General features: G+C 46.2%; 3 protein-coding genes across 3 annotated transcripts; 2 read left to right on the top strand and 1 right to left on the bottom strand.

Annotated features, from left to right (window-relative positions):
* Positions 1 to 850: 850 nt before the first annotated feature.
* On the top strand, positions 851 to 1,818 carry LOC120653677. The gene has a single exon (XM_039931367.1). It carries the CDS (start codon positions 851 to 853, stop codon positions 1,778 to 1,780), a length of 930 nt encoding a protein of 309 aa, XP_039787301.1. The 3' UTR covers positions 1,781 to 1,818.
* Positions 1,819 to 7,815: 5,997 nt separating this feature from the next.
* Positions 7,816 to 10,732, top strand: LOC120656693. The gene is made up of 5 exons (XM_039934878.1): positions 7,816 to 8,360; positions 9,274 to 9,487; positions 9,688 to 9,781; positions 9,949 to 10,183; positions 10,453 to 10,732. Exons 1-5 carry the CDS (start codon positions 7,993 to 7,995, stop codon positions 10,481 to 10,483), a joined length of 942 nt encoding a protein of 313 aa, XP_039790812.1. The 5' UTR covers positions 7,816 to 7,992; the 3' UTR covers positions 10,484 to 10,732.
* LOC120656692 (acetylglutamate kinase-like) lies at positions 10,706 to 12,251 on the bottom strand. The gene has a single exon (XM_039934877.1). It carries the CDS (start codon positions 11,972 to 11,974, stop codon positions 10,931 to 10,933), a length of 1,044 nt encoding a protein of 347 aa, XP_039790811.1. The 5' UTR covers positions 11,975 to 12,251; the 3' UTR covers positions 10,706 to 10,930.
* Between the last annotated feature and the right edge of the window lie 3,363 nt (positions 12,252 to 15,614).

Raw genomic sequence — 15,614 nt, 5'->3', positions numbered from 1 at the left:
TATTGATGTCGCTAGAATGTTAGCAAAGCAAGGCTTGCCTTTCTGAGGCCATGATGAGTCAAAGGATTCTCTAAATAGAGGGAATTTCAGGGAATTTCGTGATTTTGCAGCGGAGCAAAATCCAGTCTTAAAAAAGGCAACAGGTAAAGGAAAATCAGAAAATAGTCTTTTGGTTTCTCCTGAAATACAAAGGGACATTGTGCATTGTTTTGCAAAGGAGGTGTTACATGCTATTCTAGAAGAAATTGGGAATGATGTTTTTTGCTTGCTAGTTGATGAGTCAAGAGATGTTTCTTGGAAAGAACAAATGGCTGTGGTCTTGAGATATGTAGATAAATGTGGAATTGTGAAAGAAAGATTTGTTGGACTTGTTCATGTAAGTGAAACAACTTCAGCCCATCTCAAGTCTTCCATTGATGCACTATTTGCTGAGCTTAACTTAAGTTTGAAGCAAGTTAGAGGCCAAGGATATGATGGTGCTAGCAATATGAGAGGTGAGTTTAATGGCTTGCAATCATTGATCATGAGAGAAAATAGTTCAGCTTATTATGTTCATTGTTTTGCTCACCAACTCCAGTTAGTCCTTGTGGCTATTGTGAGAAAGCATAAAGGGGTTAGTGATTTTTTTACCAAGGTTTCCATACTATTAAATGTTGTTGGTGGATCAGCTAAGAGAAGGAAAATGATTAGAGATATTAACCTTAAAGAAAAGAGTAAGGCACTTGGGTGTAGGCAACTTCAAACTGGTATAGGGTTAAATCAAGAGCAAAGTGTTCAAAGACCTGGAGATACTCGTTGGAGTTCTCATTATAAATCTCTAAAGAGTATAGTTGACATGTTTTTTACAATAATGAAGGTACTAGAAATTGTGGAAAAGGATAAGGACTGGAAAATTAGAGATCAAGCATCAAATCTTCGGGAGTATTTCCAGTCTTTTGACTCTATTTTCTATTTGCATCTCATGTTGACTATATTAGGAATCACAAATACCTTGTGCTTAGCACTGCAACGCAAGGATCAAGATATAGTGAATGCTATTAACTGTGTGAGAGCCACTAGATGCCAATTAGATGAGCTTAGAAGAGAAAAGTGGGAAAAACTAATAGATGATGTGTATGAATTTTGTGAGAACAATGATATTGCCAAATTGAAAATGGAAGATGAATATATTGATCCAAAGAAGAGGAGGCACAAATCTGGAATCACAAACAAGCATTACTATCAAGTAGATTGTTTCAATGATATTATTGATTGGGTACTCCAAGAGCTTGACAGCCGCTTCAACGAGACAAGCTCTCAATTGCTTGTATGCTCGGCCTCTTTTAGTCCAAGAGACTCGTTTTGTGATTTTAATGTGGACAAGTTGTTGAGCCTAGCAAAGCTTTATCCACATGATTTTGATTCTGGAAATCTGAGGGACCTTAGCAATGAACTTGGCCTCTACATATTTGATGTGAGAAATGATGATAGATTCTCCAACATACAAACTATTGCCGAGCTTTCTCAGAAAATGGTGGAGACTAGAAAACATGATCATTACCCACTAGTTTATCGACTTCTGAAGCTTGTACTAGTACTGCCAGTTGCTACTGCTACAGTTGAGAGGATTTTCTCTGGCATGAAGATTGTGAAAACAAATTTGCGCAACCGCATCGGTGATCAATTTATGAGCGATTGTCTTATTTGCTATGTGCAGAAAGAAGAAATGATGAAAGTCACGAATGAGTCCGTGATTCGTCGCTTCATGAAAATGCAAGAACGCAGATTTGATGATAATTAAAGGTGACATATAATGTATTTTGCCTATTTTAATAGTTTTGACCTTGCTAATAGTATTTATATTGCCATTTTCTTTTGTTACTCTTTTATAGTCGCACCCCCTTTGTTACGCTCTAGCTTCGCCACTGTTTGGGTGACCAAATTATTCCCCAGTGGGAGCATGTAACAAAGATGTGGTAGAGCAAGTATATTATTTTAATTTATAAACTGAGTTATGTGCAAAAGGTTAGGTTCGGTAAACTTGTTGCAGCATGGGTTCGTTAATTGTGCCTGTGTTTTACACTACATTACTATATTTGATGGACTATTATTTCATATGCGGGTACTATTTTTGTGTAGGCGAATAGATTTTTTAAAGGATTGTAAGGTGGGTAAATCGCTTTATTTCATGCATGGAATAAGAGCGTACTTAGCTTGATACACCATTTTGTTAACGATTTCAATATAGTTGGCAAGAATATGTCAATTCGTTATCTCCGTATAGTTTGTTTTATTCCCAAGTTATTGTTGCCTTTGCTATTTTCCTGCTAGAATAACATGTTGTAGTTTTATATATATCTGAAAGCTGTCTCCACTAAAAAGTTTTAGATTTAGAAATCCGTATAGTTTGTTTTATTCCCAAGTTATTGTTGCCTTTGCTATTTCCCTGCTAGAATAACATGTTGTAGTTTTATATATATCTGAAAGCTTTGTCCACTAAAAAAGTTTTAGATTTAGAAATATTCCGCAGCTTTCATTTGCAACGTTTTTTTAATATGATGATATTTTGGTGTTCTAATTATAAGTGTATATTCTGTTCTAATGTAAAATTTTATGCAAGTGAATTATAAAAGAGCTTTGAATTTCAAATTTTGTTATGTAGTGAAATTATAATTTTAGATATTTTAATCAACTTTTATATTCGGTACATTTTAATTTGAAGTTGTTTCGGTGTTCGAGTTCTAGGTTCAATAGATCCTATATGATATAATTGAACCAACATATTGAGCCTATAAACTAAGAGGGAATAGAAAGTGGGTTAATTTTGGTAAATATGGGGGGAATTTTGGAAAATTTTCGGAGAGGAGGCTTGGATGCTGGATTCATTTTGGTAAAGATTGAGTTTTTTTAAAATGTTAATATGAAATAGTCTTCGAAGTGCAAGCTGATTTGACTAAAGTTCGAGTCCTTTCTTTTTTCAAAATACAGGGGCTTGCACGATCTAAATCATCATCCCGCCAATGGCCAGGGGTTGTCCGCTACGTGGCCTGTTTTGCTGGCTTTATATCTCGCCTAGAATCATAAGAAGGAATTATATAGATTCAAAACAAAATTAGAGTAGTCACATTCACGGATAAAACATTATTATAAATATGATTAAAATAATTTATATTCTAATTAAAGATATTTTGGTGTTCTAGTTGTAAGTGTATATTATGTTTTAATGTAAAATTTTATGCAAGTGAATATAAAAGAGTTTTGAATTTCAAATTTTGTTATGTAGTGAAATTATAATTTTAGATATTTTAATCAACTTTTATATTTGGTACATTTTAATTTGAAGTTGTTTCTGTGTTCGAGTTTTAGGTTCAATAGATCCTATATGATATAATTGAACCAACATATTGAGCCTATAAACTAAGAGGGAATAGAAAGTGGGTTAATTTTGGTAAATATGGGGGGAATTTTGGAAAATTTTCGGAGAGGAGGCTTGGATGCTGGATTCATTTTGGTAAAGATTGAGTTTTTTTTTAAAATGTTAATATGAAATAGTCTTCGAAGTGCAAGCTGATTTGACTAAAGTTCGAGTCCTTTCTTTTTTCAAAATACAGGGGGTTGCACGATCTAAGTCATCATCCCGCCAATGGCCAGGGGTTGTCCGCTACGTGTCCTGTTTTGCTGGCTTTATATCTCGCCTAGAATCATAAGAAGGAATTATATAGATTCAAAACAAAATTAGAGTAGTCACATTCACAGATAAAACATTATTATAAATATGATTAAAATAATTTATATTCTAATTAAAGATATTTTGGTGTTCTAGTTGTAAGTGTATATTCTGTTTTAATGTAAAATTTTATGCAAGTGAATATAAAAGAGTTTTGAATTTCAAATTTTGTTATGTAGTGAGGTTATAGTTTTAGAAATTTTAATCATCTTTGTATTCGATACATTTTAATTTGAAGTTGTTTCGGTGTTCAAGTTCTAGATTCAACAGATCCTATATGATATAATTGATCCAACATATTGAGCTTATATTGTATAAAACTATGAGGTTATTAGAGAAAAAAAGGACTGAGAGAGAATGGAGTGTGGGTTAATTTTGATAAATGTAGGGGAAATTTCGGAAAATTTTCTAAGAGGAGGCTTGGATGCCGGATTCATTTTGGTACAGATTGAGGTTCTTTTTTAAAAATGTTAATATGAAATAGTCTTCGGAGTGCGAGTTGATTTGATTAAAGTTCGAGTGCCTTCTTTTTTCAAAAAACAAGGGTTTGCACTATCTAAGCCGTCATCCCGTCCAATGGACAGGGGTTGCCCACTACGTGGCCTGCTTTGCTGGCCTTAGATCTCGTCTAGAATTGTAAGAAGGAATTATATAGATTGAAAACAAAATTAGAGTAGTCACATTCGTAGATAAAATATTATAAAAAATATGATCAGAATAATTTATGTAAAATATGATTAGTTTAAATTATATATTGTAGACGATATCAATATCATAATAATGAACCTATATTTTTTTATTATCTGTACAAATTTGTTCAGCCCCTACATAACATTTCACTCCGCGGAAAGAAATAAGCTAAATACTGTGCTGCACATGCTGTCCACTCTTTTTTTTTCACCACGATGGTGAGCTGCAGCTGCAGCTGCAGCTGGTCAGATCACTTTTACTGCAATGCTTAAAAAATCGGAAAGGTCACAGCCAGTCGTATCTTATCTCTTCCTCTCCTCATCTCCTTTCCCTATCCCATCGCAGCACTCTCTCTCTCACTCACTCTCGAGAGCCCTCTCTCTCCCCACCCGGTGGCAAGGCCTAGAGGGCGCGGGTGGCCCCGGATGCTGCGCTTGATGGATTGGTCCCGGCTCGCGGCGGCGCGTCCGGCTCCGGTGGCAGCGCAGGGTGGCCAGGCGGGTGCATCCGGCCCCGGCGGCCAGCCGCGCGGGGGTGGGCTGACACCCCGTCAGCGGTGCGGCATCCGGCGGAGGACTCCGCCTCCGCGACAGCGCGATGTGGCGGCTCCTCCTCCCCCGCGGTAGCCCGTCAGCCAGATCGACGCGACGGGACAGCAAGGCGTGGCGGGCTCGGGCGGACCGGCTCGCGACGGCACAGGCCGTGTGCGGTGCCTCTTCCGTGGCGTCGCGGCAGCTCCTTTTCCACGGCGTCGCTGCAGCTCCTCTTTCTCTCTGCGGTGGTGGGCATCTCGGTGGCACGGGCCGGTACTTCTCGAACCTTCCTGCCGTATGGCGCCCGGGTGGGACGCCCGATCCAGCCAGCCCGTTAAGCCGGACCCGATCTGCTCGGCCCGTTAAGTTGTACCCAATCCGACGCCCGATATTGCTCCATGGTCAAATTCAACGGCTGGCGGGTTAACGGGCGACGTGGATCGGGTCCCCGCTGGTGGAATTGCACAGCTTTCGTAGCTAGAAGATAGGTTCGGGGCGCCGTCGGCGACAAGAACGGAAGAATAAGCCGTCAGCCGGATCCGGCAGCGTCAAGTCCCACGGCCGCGGCCGGCGGGCGGCGGCGGTGGCAGTTTGGTCAACGCGTCATCCGATCGTCGTGCGATGTCTTGCCCAGTCGTGCGTGCCGGCCTCCGTCCCTTGGTCTGCTCCGGGTCTCCGCGCGGTGTCCTGGATCGGTGGGGCTCTAGCCGCTCTGCCGCCACGCCACGTCGCGGCCGGCCTCGCCGCGCCGATCTCTCTCTTGATTCCTTCCTGCGCTGGTTGCTTCGACGTCCTGTTTTTGGGCTTGCGGCTTGCCCCCTAGTTCGTCGGAGGAGGCTGGTTGGCCGCGAGGCTCCCAGCCCGTCGCTGTCTCCTGGATCCCTTCCGGCCCGGCGCACGCTTCGTGCCAGCGCAGCGGTTTCGAGTTTCGACGCGTCGCAGCTCCTTCCGTTCCATGTCGCGTAACGATTTCGACGTGCGGCGCGTCATGTCGTGAAGGCAGCGCACTCGCGGATCAATCGCGGGAAGTGTATTCAAGCGTCACGAGAAGGAAGGAGCTCGCGGCTGGGATCAACGCGAGGTCATTCCGTACGTGCGTTACCTGGCTTGCCTTTGTGAAATTGTGCACGTTCTCGGAAGTCGAGAAACGGATGAGAAGGTTAGTGGCACGGGCTTTTTTGACAGCTTTCGCTGAACGCTGATCACCGGCGGGGGTAGAGTAGCGTGCGCGGACTCTGAACTGCGGCCTTGTGCAGATTGTAAAATTTTTAAAAGAACATATTTCTATATTTGAAATACTAAACATAGACTAATTACAAAATAAATTACAGAACTCGTCTGTAAATCGCGAGACGAATTTAATGAGTCTAATTAATTCGTCATCAGAGGTTATTTACTGTAGCATTACTGTAGTAATTTAGCGTCTAATTACGGCCTAATTAGGTTCATTAGATTCGTCTCGCGATTTACAGGCAAACCGTGCAATGCGTTTTTTATTCCATCTAGATTTAAATCTCCATGCAGGTGTCAGAAAATTTTTTTTTGGAATTTTGAACTTTGCAACTAAACTAACAAAGGGGGTGCGTGTGGGACCGAAAGTTCGGTGGGCGTTTGTACGAGCTGTCCGCTGACATGCACCAGCGCGCGGAACCCCGTAGGCCCGTACATACCTGGGATGTGTGGGTCGTCGTTGCTCCTTGGGCGTCCACAGTGGAGGGAGCAAATGAAGGAGTAAATACACTGTTTGACACTGTAGATGCACTGTTTGGCACTGTAGACAGAGAGAGCGTGAAAAACAAGGAGGGAGCAAATTTGCTCTTGCTCCCTCCGCTGTGGTCAACCTAAATCTCCTTATAGGTGGGACGACGGCTTTGGCCATTTGCGGCGCAGGATCTTGCGGCGGGGCCCGAACGGCGACGTGGATCGATTCGGCCCGCCCCGTAACGAGAAGCGGGCAAAGCAACGGTTGTGGTTGCGGGGATGGAAAACCGTTGGTGCACAGCTGAAGCTACATGGCCGGCGGCTTTCAATTGCTCAGCTTTTCTGCATGTTAATCTCTCCAATTAATCTCGTGAGCATGGGATAATGCTGTTTGGTGTGGTTACCTTTTTTTGTTTTTTGTATAAACAAATAACCTAATTATATGTATGACATCAGTCTCTATCGTCAGCATGTACCTCACCACCCTTTTTTTTTTGCTAAAGAGTTTTCTTGGTTCGCTTAAATTACACTATGAAGGTTATGTTTGGTTGGCCCCTGTAAAAATTTTCATGAAAATTTTTAGGCTTTTTGACTACTAATTAGGAGTATTAAATTAAGTCTAATTATAAAATCAACTCCACAACTATAGTACTGTAGCTAATGAGGCATTTGACCGTACGATTAGGGGATGATTAGGTGTGGTTATTGTAGCATCACTGTAGCTAATCATGGTGAAACTTGGCTCATTAGGTTAGTCTCGAAAAGTTACACTCGTCCATGAAAAGGTTTCGCAAATTAACTTTGTTTAGTACTCCATGCATACATTCGTCTTTTTATGTAAAATTTTACTAAACACGGTGGAAAATATCATAGCAACAAGGAGTAGTCTAACTAAAGGGGTCCCTTGATTCAAAGTATGAGGTCGGCTCGCCTACTAGAATGAGAATAAAACCTGCTTCGAGATGATCATTTTTTTACTAGAACAATAATACGTTAATAATTGTCATTTGTAGATTCTTTTCAAAGACCGGTCAATTGCATAATATAGAAACCTAACTTGGTGGAATCATATGCTAGAAGAGTATAGTAGTAAAATAGGACAACCAATAAGCATGCTCAACACCGCAAGAAACCGTCCGAGTAGTTTGGGTGACCCCTAGCAATACTCAACAAATTCATTGGGAGATTTTTGCAACTCCTCAAACCTCCAAGGGCCCAAAAACTTCCTTCCTGCTCAAGCCAATTTTTTTAATCTACTATATCCTATTGCGCGGAGGCAGTCACAGACGAGAGCGGATTGGATAGCGCGCGCGGTGCAGGCGAGCGGACCTCGGAGCCCAAGACATCTGCTTCCCGCCGGCGATGAGGAACCCGCCGGGCAGGCACCTCCTCCGCCTCACCAACCGCGCCGTGCGCTCTTCTTCCTCCACCTCGTCGGGCCTCGGCGCCGGGGCCGGCGCCTCCACCTCCATTGCATCCCCACGCTCGCGCACCGCTGCCGGCGGCCTCCCCCTTCGCGCCAGCTCCCCGCCCCCTCCCTCCGCGGTCGCCGCCGCCGCGTACTGGGAGTCCCGCGCGTTCCGCCCCGACGGGGAGGAGGGGGACTGGGAGGAGGTCGTCCCCGGGGCTCCCGGTCCCGGAGAGATGGAGGAAGAGGAGGAGTACAGGGTGGTGTTCTGGTCCCCGCCCACCATAGATGAGGTCGCTGGCGCCGTCACCAGCATCCAGGAGTAAGATTTGCTGGCGCACCTCGTTAGAGCAGAATTATCTCGCAATCTCGCTTAGATTGGATCTACCTTTGCGTTTTGATGTTCCTTGTTTTAGTGACGGGCTTGATTGCTCAAGTTAACCTTTGCTTCGACGGATTGAATTAGATTGGAGCTGTTTCTCTATATAGTTTGATGTGAGATACTCCTATATAGATTCTGGCGGGGACATGAAGCCTTCCGTGCTTTCTGTTCATTGTATGGGAGCGTTCTATTGGTGGTTTGTTTGTCTTCATTCGTGATTTGATCTGGGTGGTCCCTGAAATCTTCGGATGGAGAGAGCCCAGGGAGTTGCATGGACAGACATCCACAGCAACTTGCCGTACCAATTTTGTCATCCAGAATTCATGAACCATCATTAATGAGGTTCTACTGAATCGTTGGATTGCTCTTTGACATGAATTTATGGTAGTCTGTTGTATGGACTGTTATAGAGTGTTCGGATCCACCTGATTATGTCTACTAGCTGCGATATGAGGAATCAAAATAGGAATTGTGGTAACTCCCAGTGCATGTTTGCTTGCAACTTTTTCCAACATTTGGGTTGTACTACTTGCACACTTTGGTTCATTCCTGCAAGATGATCACCGGAACTATCATTGCTGCGTTAACAATTTTGCATTTAGTTTGTAATCCAAAAAAAAATCCTATGCATCATGAAAAGGATCTTTTCCACCCTTAAATGAAGCTGTAATAAACCTGTTAACAATTTGCATTTAGTTTGTAATCCAAAAAAAATCTTATGCATCATGAAAAGGATCTTTTCCATCCTTAAATGAAGCTGTAATAAACCTTTGCACATTAAATCGCATCGAAAAATTGGACATTAGCTGCTGTTGTTCTTTGCTCCATCTAATTGAGCTATCCTTTCCTTTAGGGTGTTTGAGAATCCTTTTGGTGTGGATTCAGATACAACCAACAGACAAACAGCACTACTGTCCACCTCAGGACATTCATCTGGCAATTCATCAGGATCAGATGACTGGATTGAACCTGCTGCCTATGTTCTCAACTCAACGGCTCTTCTTTCAAGGGAACATAGGCATGTTTTGGATGCTTTCCGTCTGTTGCAAAAGGATCCTACAGTTCAGGTTTTAACTGAACCCATTCTTCTTATTTATTTCACATAACTTATTTTTTGAAAACTATATTTCACATAACTTAGATACTGGCATTATATAGTATATGCCACATCATGTTACATTGCCCTGTGATATTTTGATGTACCACTCGTGAAGTTTCTGAACAGCTTATCTCTCCGTTACTGTGTTAATCTTGTTCATCAATGCAGAAAATGGTTATGTCTCTGTCATGTGATAAGGCTGTTTGGAATGCTGTCATGAATAATGAGGCAGTTCAAGATTTCAGAAGATCTTTACATGATGGTAAGTTGCACAAAACTTTCACGCACATGTATGGACATACTCACATATATTGTTCTGTTTGTTGATTCCAAGCAGTACTCTGACGAACCATCGGATCTTAGCTGTGTAACTATTGCTTCTCTTTTTGGTCTCTGTCTTAACTTATGTCGTCTAATCTCATCTTCCAGGAAAAGAAAATGATAGAAAGGGCGGCGCTGGTGGTCCTTCTGAAGTGCTTAAGTGGATCCTGGACAGTGCCCAGACAAAAATATTGGAATTCCTGGATAATGTGATGAAGATATTCAACATGCTGATCCGCCCTCAAGAGGATGAAGAGAAGCCAGATGCATACAGTGATGCAGTGAAGGTGTCATTCATGCTCACCGTGTTTGTCTTCATCGTGGTGGCCATTGCTCGTATCAAGTGAGCACAACAATCCGTCGACTTTACATTTCTATGTTTCGTTGTCTCTTGACTACACATGGGAGCAACTCTAGTCAGTTAGTTACACACGGGAGCAACTCTAGTCAGTTAGTTAAATCAAGATTGGTGATGGCAGCATTAGTTTGACAGGCCTAGAATTTGCATTTGCCACTGTGATTGTGGGGGAATTATGACATATCGCAAAATATTAACAGTATTATTGTTGCATTCAGCGTGCTTATGCTTTTCCCTGGTGGTTTTGACTACAGTTGTGAACATTGGGATTTCAAAGTGTGGTGATGCGAGATTCTGGCATTCTGCAAGCCGTCTGTACATGTTTTGTAGAACACGCCAAGCTTCATAACTTAGGTCCACACGAAATTATAGATTATTGATTTATTGTTTACTATTTAACCCTGGCAGATCATGTGAGGGAATGTTGTTCTGGGTCTTTTACTTATTATCTGTGCGCTCAAACCTTGGAGCCACAGAAGTTCAGTTGGGTGAAGAAAAACAAATAAATTTCCATCAATAAAATTTCTTTGTATAGATAAAGTTGCAGGTTGAATTTGATTTGATGCAGTCCATGAATAACATATAGCCCACCAGCACCAGGTCACGGCAATACACTCTTTGGTTCAGTTGACAAACACTTTGGTGCATGAGCAAAACAATTCCGGCCAACACTGATTCACCACTCACCTCTCGCGCAAACAAATAACACGGCTCACTATAAGCTTTCAAGCTTCAGCCGGTGATCATGGTGCCGGTGCCCTCGTCCGTAAGGATCTCGAGCAGCAGCGAGTGCGGGACACGGCCGTCGATGATGCTGGCGGTGCGCACGCCCTGCGCGATGGCGCGGACGCAGCACTCAACCTTGGGTATCATCCCGCCGCCCACCTTCCCCTCCGCAATCATCCGCCGCACCCCGGCGGCGTCCACCTCCCTCACCAGGCTCCCGGGGTCGTCGCGGTCCGCGAGGATCCCGGACACGTCTGTGAGTAGCAGCAGCTTCTCGGCGCTGATCGCCGCCGCGATCTCCCCGGCCGCCGTGTCCGCGTTGATGTTGTAGGCCTGCCCGGCCTCGTCCGCGGCCACGGTGGCGATGACCGGCATGTGGCCCGACGCGATGATTGGGTGGAGCACGGAGGGGTCGACGCGCGTCACCTCGCCGACGAAGCCGAGGGAGGCCGCGTCGCGGGAGGGCCGCGCGGTTAGGAGGCGCGCGTCCTTGCCACAGAGGCCGACGGCGGTGGCCCCCGCGAGGCTGATGAGGGAGACGAGCTGCTTGTTGACCTTGCCGACCAGCACCATCTCCACGACCTCCATGGTGACCGCGTCCGTCACGCGGAGCCCGTTGCGGAACTGCGGCTCCACGCCGACGCGCGCCAGCCAGGAGTTGATCTCGGGCCCGCCGCCGTGGACGAGCACGGGGCGGAGGCCGACGCAGGAGAGGAGCACCAGGTCGCGGATCACCGACGCCTGCAGCTCCGGCGACTTCATCGCCGCGCCGCCGTACTTGACCACCACCGTCTTGCCCTTGAACCGCTGGATGAACGGGAGCGCCTCCGACAGCACGTCCACGCGGCTCAGCGCCGCCGCGGCCGGGGACGCCGGTGTGGGCTGCGCCGCTGCCACGGACGCGGCGGAGACGCGGAGGCTGCCGCGGCGGCGGGAGCTGTACGAGGGTAGGGGCGTAGCGACGCGGTTGGCGGTCGGGCCAGGCTTCGGGAGCGCCGCGGAGGGGGAGGGGGCGGCGAGGGAGGACGGGTGGGGCTTCGTGAGGAGCATAACTGCGACGGGGGGCCGTGGTGCTCGACGAAATGCCTCACCCGGTGGACGACCTGTGTTTGGTGAGGTCTGGGTGTCGAGCGGGAGCGGGCTGGTGCTCGGCGCTGGATGTGCCGCTGCGGCGCAGCGGAAGTGGCTAATTGTAGGGAGATGGGACGGCGGCGGAGTAGGTGGAGGGTGGCGACACCGGAGCTGGTAGAGCCGCCGGCGGTTGACCCGAGCACGTGTTTTCGTTTTGGGAATCGACTTGCTCGCAGACTCGAGTTTTTAGTTGCGTGCTCTAGCTTTGACCGTATGGCATCGGGTAGCAGCAGCACATTTGGTTGGTGTGTGTTTAGTTGATAAAAGAGTTTGGGTTTTGACACTGTAGTATATTTCGTTGTTATTTGATAAATAATGTCTAATCATAGATTAATTAGGTTTAAAAGATTCATCTCGTGCTAATTAGTAAGACTGTGTAATTAGTTATTTTTTCAATTATATTTAATGCTTCATGTATGTGTCCGAAGATTCGATGCGACAGATATTGGATGAATTTTTTTAGAAACTGAACGGGGCCTTGATTGAGAAATTTGTGTCAAAAATCTGAAAAGCGCAATTCCCATCATGAGATGTCTTTTCGTCCTTGTGAACTTTCTGGTGGAGTTTCTCTGTCTTTTTCACAGACATCCGATGGAGTTTCAGTATTCTGGTGCCGACACACAGAACAAAATAGGAAAAAATATCAAAGAAAAAAAAAAAGGGTTTCCTGACGGGCCCCGGCTGCTGTCTCAGCCCAGTCTTGGGTATAGCGTAGGCTGAGCTGAACCGTCTTTAAGCCCAAATCAGCTTCCTTTGCAATGTGAGAAGGCCAGTATAGCCCAGCCCATTATGAAAATAAACCCGACACCCTTTTATGATGATGGGTTAGGTTTGGTCAGCCCATTGACAATACTATGTATGGCGAGGGCCCAATATCATCATCGTAGCCTTCATTTTCTTGGGCCGTGGATCGGCAGGGTGACCCATTTTGGGGAGTTTTGGAGATATTGGGCTGTAGTGGATTGGCTTTGTTGGATTTGCCGCCAGTCCTCTATAATCCCCTGCTGCTTGTGAAAATTGCGGCCCTGTCCAGGAGTAGGGTCACAATAGAAACGTACCATATACATTGTAAACAGGCAGTTTGTAGCTCTCTTTTCTGGCTGGGTTGTATGCAGCCATATGCAGTTTAGCTCGTGTTTATCCTTGAATCACTTGACCATTATTTTTCGGTTCTTTTCGAAGATACTGAGATCACAGTGAAATGCAGTGTGTTCGTTGCAGTGTACAAAACAGCCAGAAAGCTTATACAAAAGCTATATAAATATGTCAGCTAAAATACTTTACCGTGTATTTGGGGCTGTCGGCATACGCTACAATGCGCATTGAGTAATCATTAGTTTTCTGGCAGCGTGTTGTGGACGGGCCCGTTTGTAACCTCTGAACGGTTTTTACAAGCTCCATCCATTCGCTCATTCGCCGGCAGCAGTAGCAGCACGCACATTGATGGATGGTTTCCCTTGTTCCTTTGTGGAGACAAGTTGGTAAAGACTGCAGTTTCCCTCTCCCTTTTCAGCCCCGTACTGCTACGCCGGAGAGTCATGTCAATCAGCGACAGGCCGCCCCCGTATTCATTGCGGATTGAAGCCTAGATACGCCCATTCATTGTGGTAAGCTCCCTCTGCTGCTTCTGCTTCCGACGTGGTGCCGCCCGGTGGTTGGTCACGGTGGCCGGCCGGGGGGGTCATGTCATGAAAGGCAAGCACCAAGCCGGCATGGCGCATGCAAGCAATGCACTTTGAATGAATCAATGGATGGTTATGGGTCCTGCGTACAGGTATCATTCGTGTTTTGACCGCCTAACAGTACTTTGCTGCCACAAAAGCGTGCGGCGCTGTTTGGCCATTACATTCCTCCAGGCTCGTGTTCATGCTGCACGCGCGCGCCACCTGTTTTCTTTTAGCCGTGAGAGAGAATCTAGCTACGAATTATATTCCATCATGTTTTCCATAGAGGTCTCCATGTGCATCCCTGCTGTCCATGCTCTGTAGCAGCTAACCGGAGGCTCGTGTTTTCAGGCTTAGCGGATGGCGGTCGGTAACATAGCTAGGCTGCATTGGCAACCTCCGGAAGGGAATCATCCAAAGCCACTTTTCCGAGGGGAATAAACCCTCAGAATCCCCTCGGGGGCACAGCGCGGTCGACTGGTTGAGTAGTCGTGACGTGCGGTCCTCCTGGTAGAGTATTGATTGCCGCGAACACTGCAGCACCGACCTCCCGTCGCTGCTCCGGTGTCCGGACCAGCACGGCAGAGCGCCAGAGCCGTCCAGCAACCACACGCCCCGCCGTGCTCCCACATTCAATGCCTGTTCATCGAACCCGCTGCTCAACAGTCGCCGGCTCATCCCTGGCGCCGCCCGCCCGCCGGTGAGCCCCGGTGCCCGCGCGCCGCTGCTCCTGCCGATCGCGTGGACCAACCGAGATTCTGGGGGACGGCAAGCCCGGCAAATGGCACTGCGCGCTAACGCTAGCCCCGCGGCCCTCACGACCTGCCGCATGGGCGCGCCGCCACCGGCGCCGCGCGGCCACGCCGGGCCGGCGCCACGCGCGCGGGCCAGCCGAACCGCACCTGTGGATGGAGCGCGAGCACTCACGCAGTCACGCGTTGGCGCGGCGGTAGGTGCACTGTGGTTGTCGCGGGCTTCACGAACAGTGGACGGAGATGGATTGTGCTGTTGGGTTGGGCAGTTGGGCTGAGTGAGACTGTGGGAGCGCCCTGTCGAGCAAATCATGTGGTCGCGCCGGCCGGCCCAGCCGCCGGGACTGAACGAACGGGACGCACGGGGGCAGCTGTGATGGACCGCGAGAGTTTGCCACTCATCCGGCCGCCCACCACGTAGCATGCAGATTACTTGATCTCCTGCTCTGCTCCTATCTACTGTTGCCATTCTGACCATGACCAAGGCATTCCAGCAGGCTCGATCGTTTCCCCATGTTTTGTTGCTAGTAGCTGCTAGCCAGCTGAAACCATGCTGCATCTCCCTATATATGGATCCTAACCCTATCTATCGACCTCCTCTCGCATTCTCTATTTAGTTTTGTTTAGTTGCAAAATTCAAAATTCCAAAACTATCGTATCAAAAAAGAATCTTACATGCATGAAGTATTAAATCTAGAATAAATAAATAAATAAATTGCAAAATTTACTTGTAAATTGCGAGACAAATCTAATGAGCCTAATTAGGTTATTACTAGACACTACTTTGTAACTGCTACAGTATACATGTGCTAATGATAGATTAATTAGTCTAAATAAATTCATGTCGTAGTTTACAGACAAATTCTATAATTAATTTTGTGATTAGTCTATATTTAATATTTAAAATGTGTAAAAATTCTATTTCAAAAAATTTACACGCGCAATTAAATGAGGCCGTACTATATATGCTGCACGTCGATACAACTTTTTTGTCAGCCCAGAGCCATACAACTACTGGTAAAAAAAAGAAGAAGCTTTGGCACGTACCACGGTCCACGGCAACAATATAATAGAATGGTGCTGAACGACACACACATCAGCCTGCCGCAGTGGTGCCACGTAATACTCCCTCCGTTCCAAATT

The sequence above is a fragment of the Panicum virgatum genome, chromosome 1N, assembly GCF_016808335.1.
Source record: "Panicum virgatum strain AP13 chromosome 1N, P.virgatum_v5, whole genome shotgun sequence".
NCBI lineage: Eukaryota > Viridiplantae > Streptophyta > Magnoliopsida > Poales > Poaceae > Panicum > Panicum virgatum.
Note: the sequence above shows the minus strand (reverse complement) of the source record. Positions and strands in the feature narration are given on the sequence as shown.

Bases quoted from the DNA above. Each gene is read 5' to 3' on its own strand.
- LOC120656693 (XM_039934878.1), top strand. From the start codon at position 7,993: ATGAGGAACCCGCCGGGCAGGCACCTCCTCCGCCTCACCAACCGCGCC. The intron at 9,488-9,687 runs GTTTTAACTGAA...TCATCAATGCAG, and splicing joins AAAAGGATCCTACAGTTCAG to AAAATGGTTATGTCTCTGTC. The intron at 9,782-9,948 runs GTAAGTTGCACA...CTCATCTTCCAG, and splicing joins CAGAAGATCTTTACATGATG to GAAAAGAAAATGATAGAAAG.
- LOC120653677 (XM_039931367.1), top strand. From the start codon at position 851: ATGAAGGTACTAGAAATTGTGGAAAAGGATAAGGACTGGAAAATTAGA.
- LOC120656692 (XM_039934877.1), bottom strand. From the start codon at position 11,974: ATGCTCCTCACGAAGCCCCACCCGTCCTCCCTCGCCGCCCCCTCCCCC.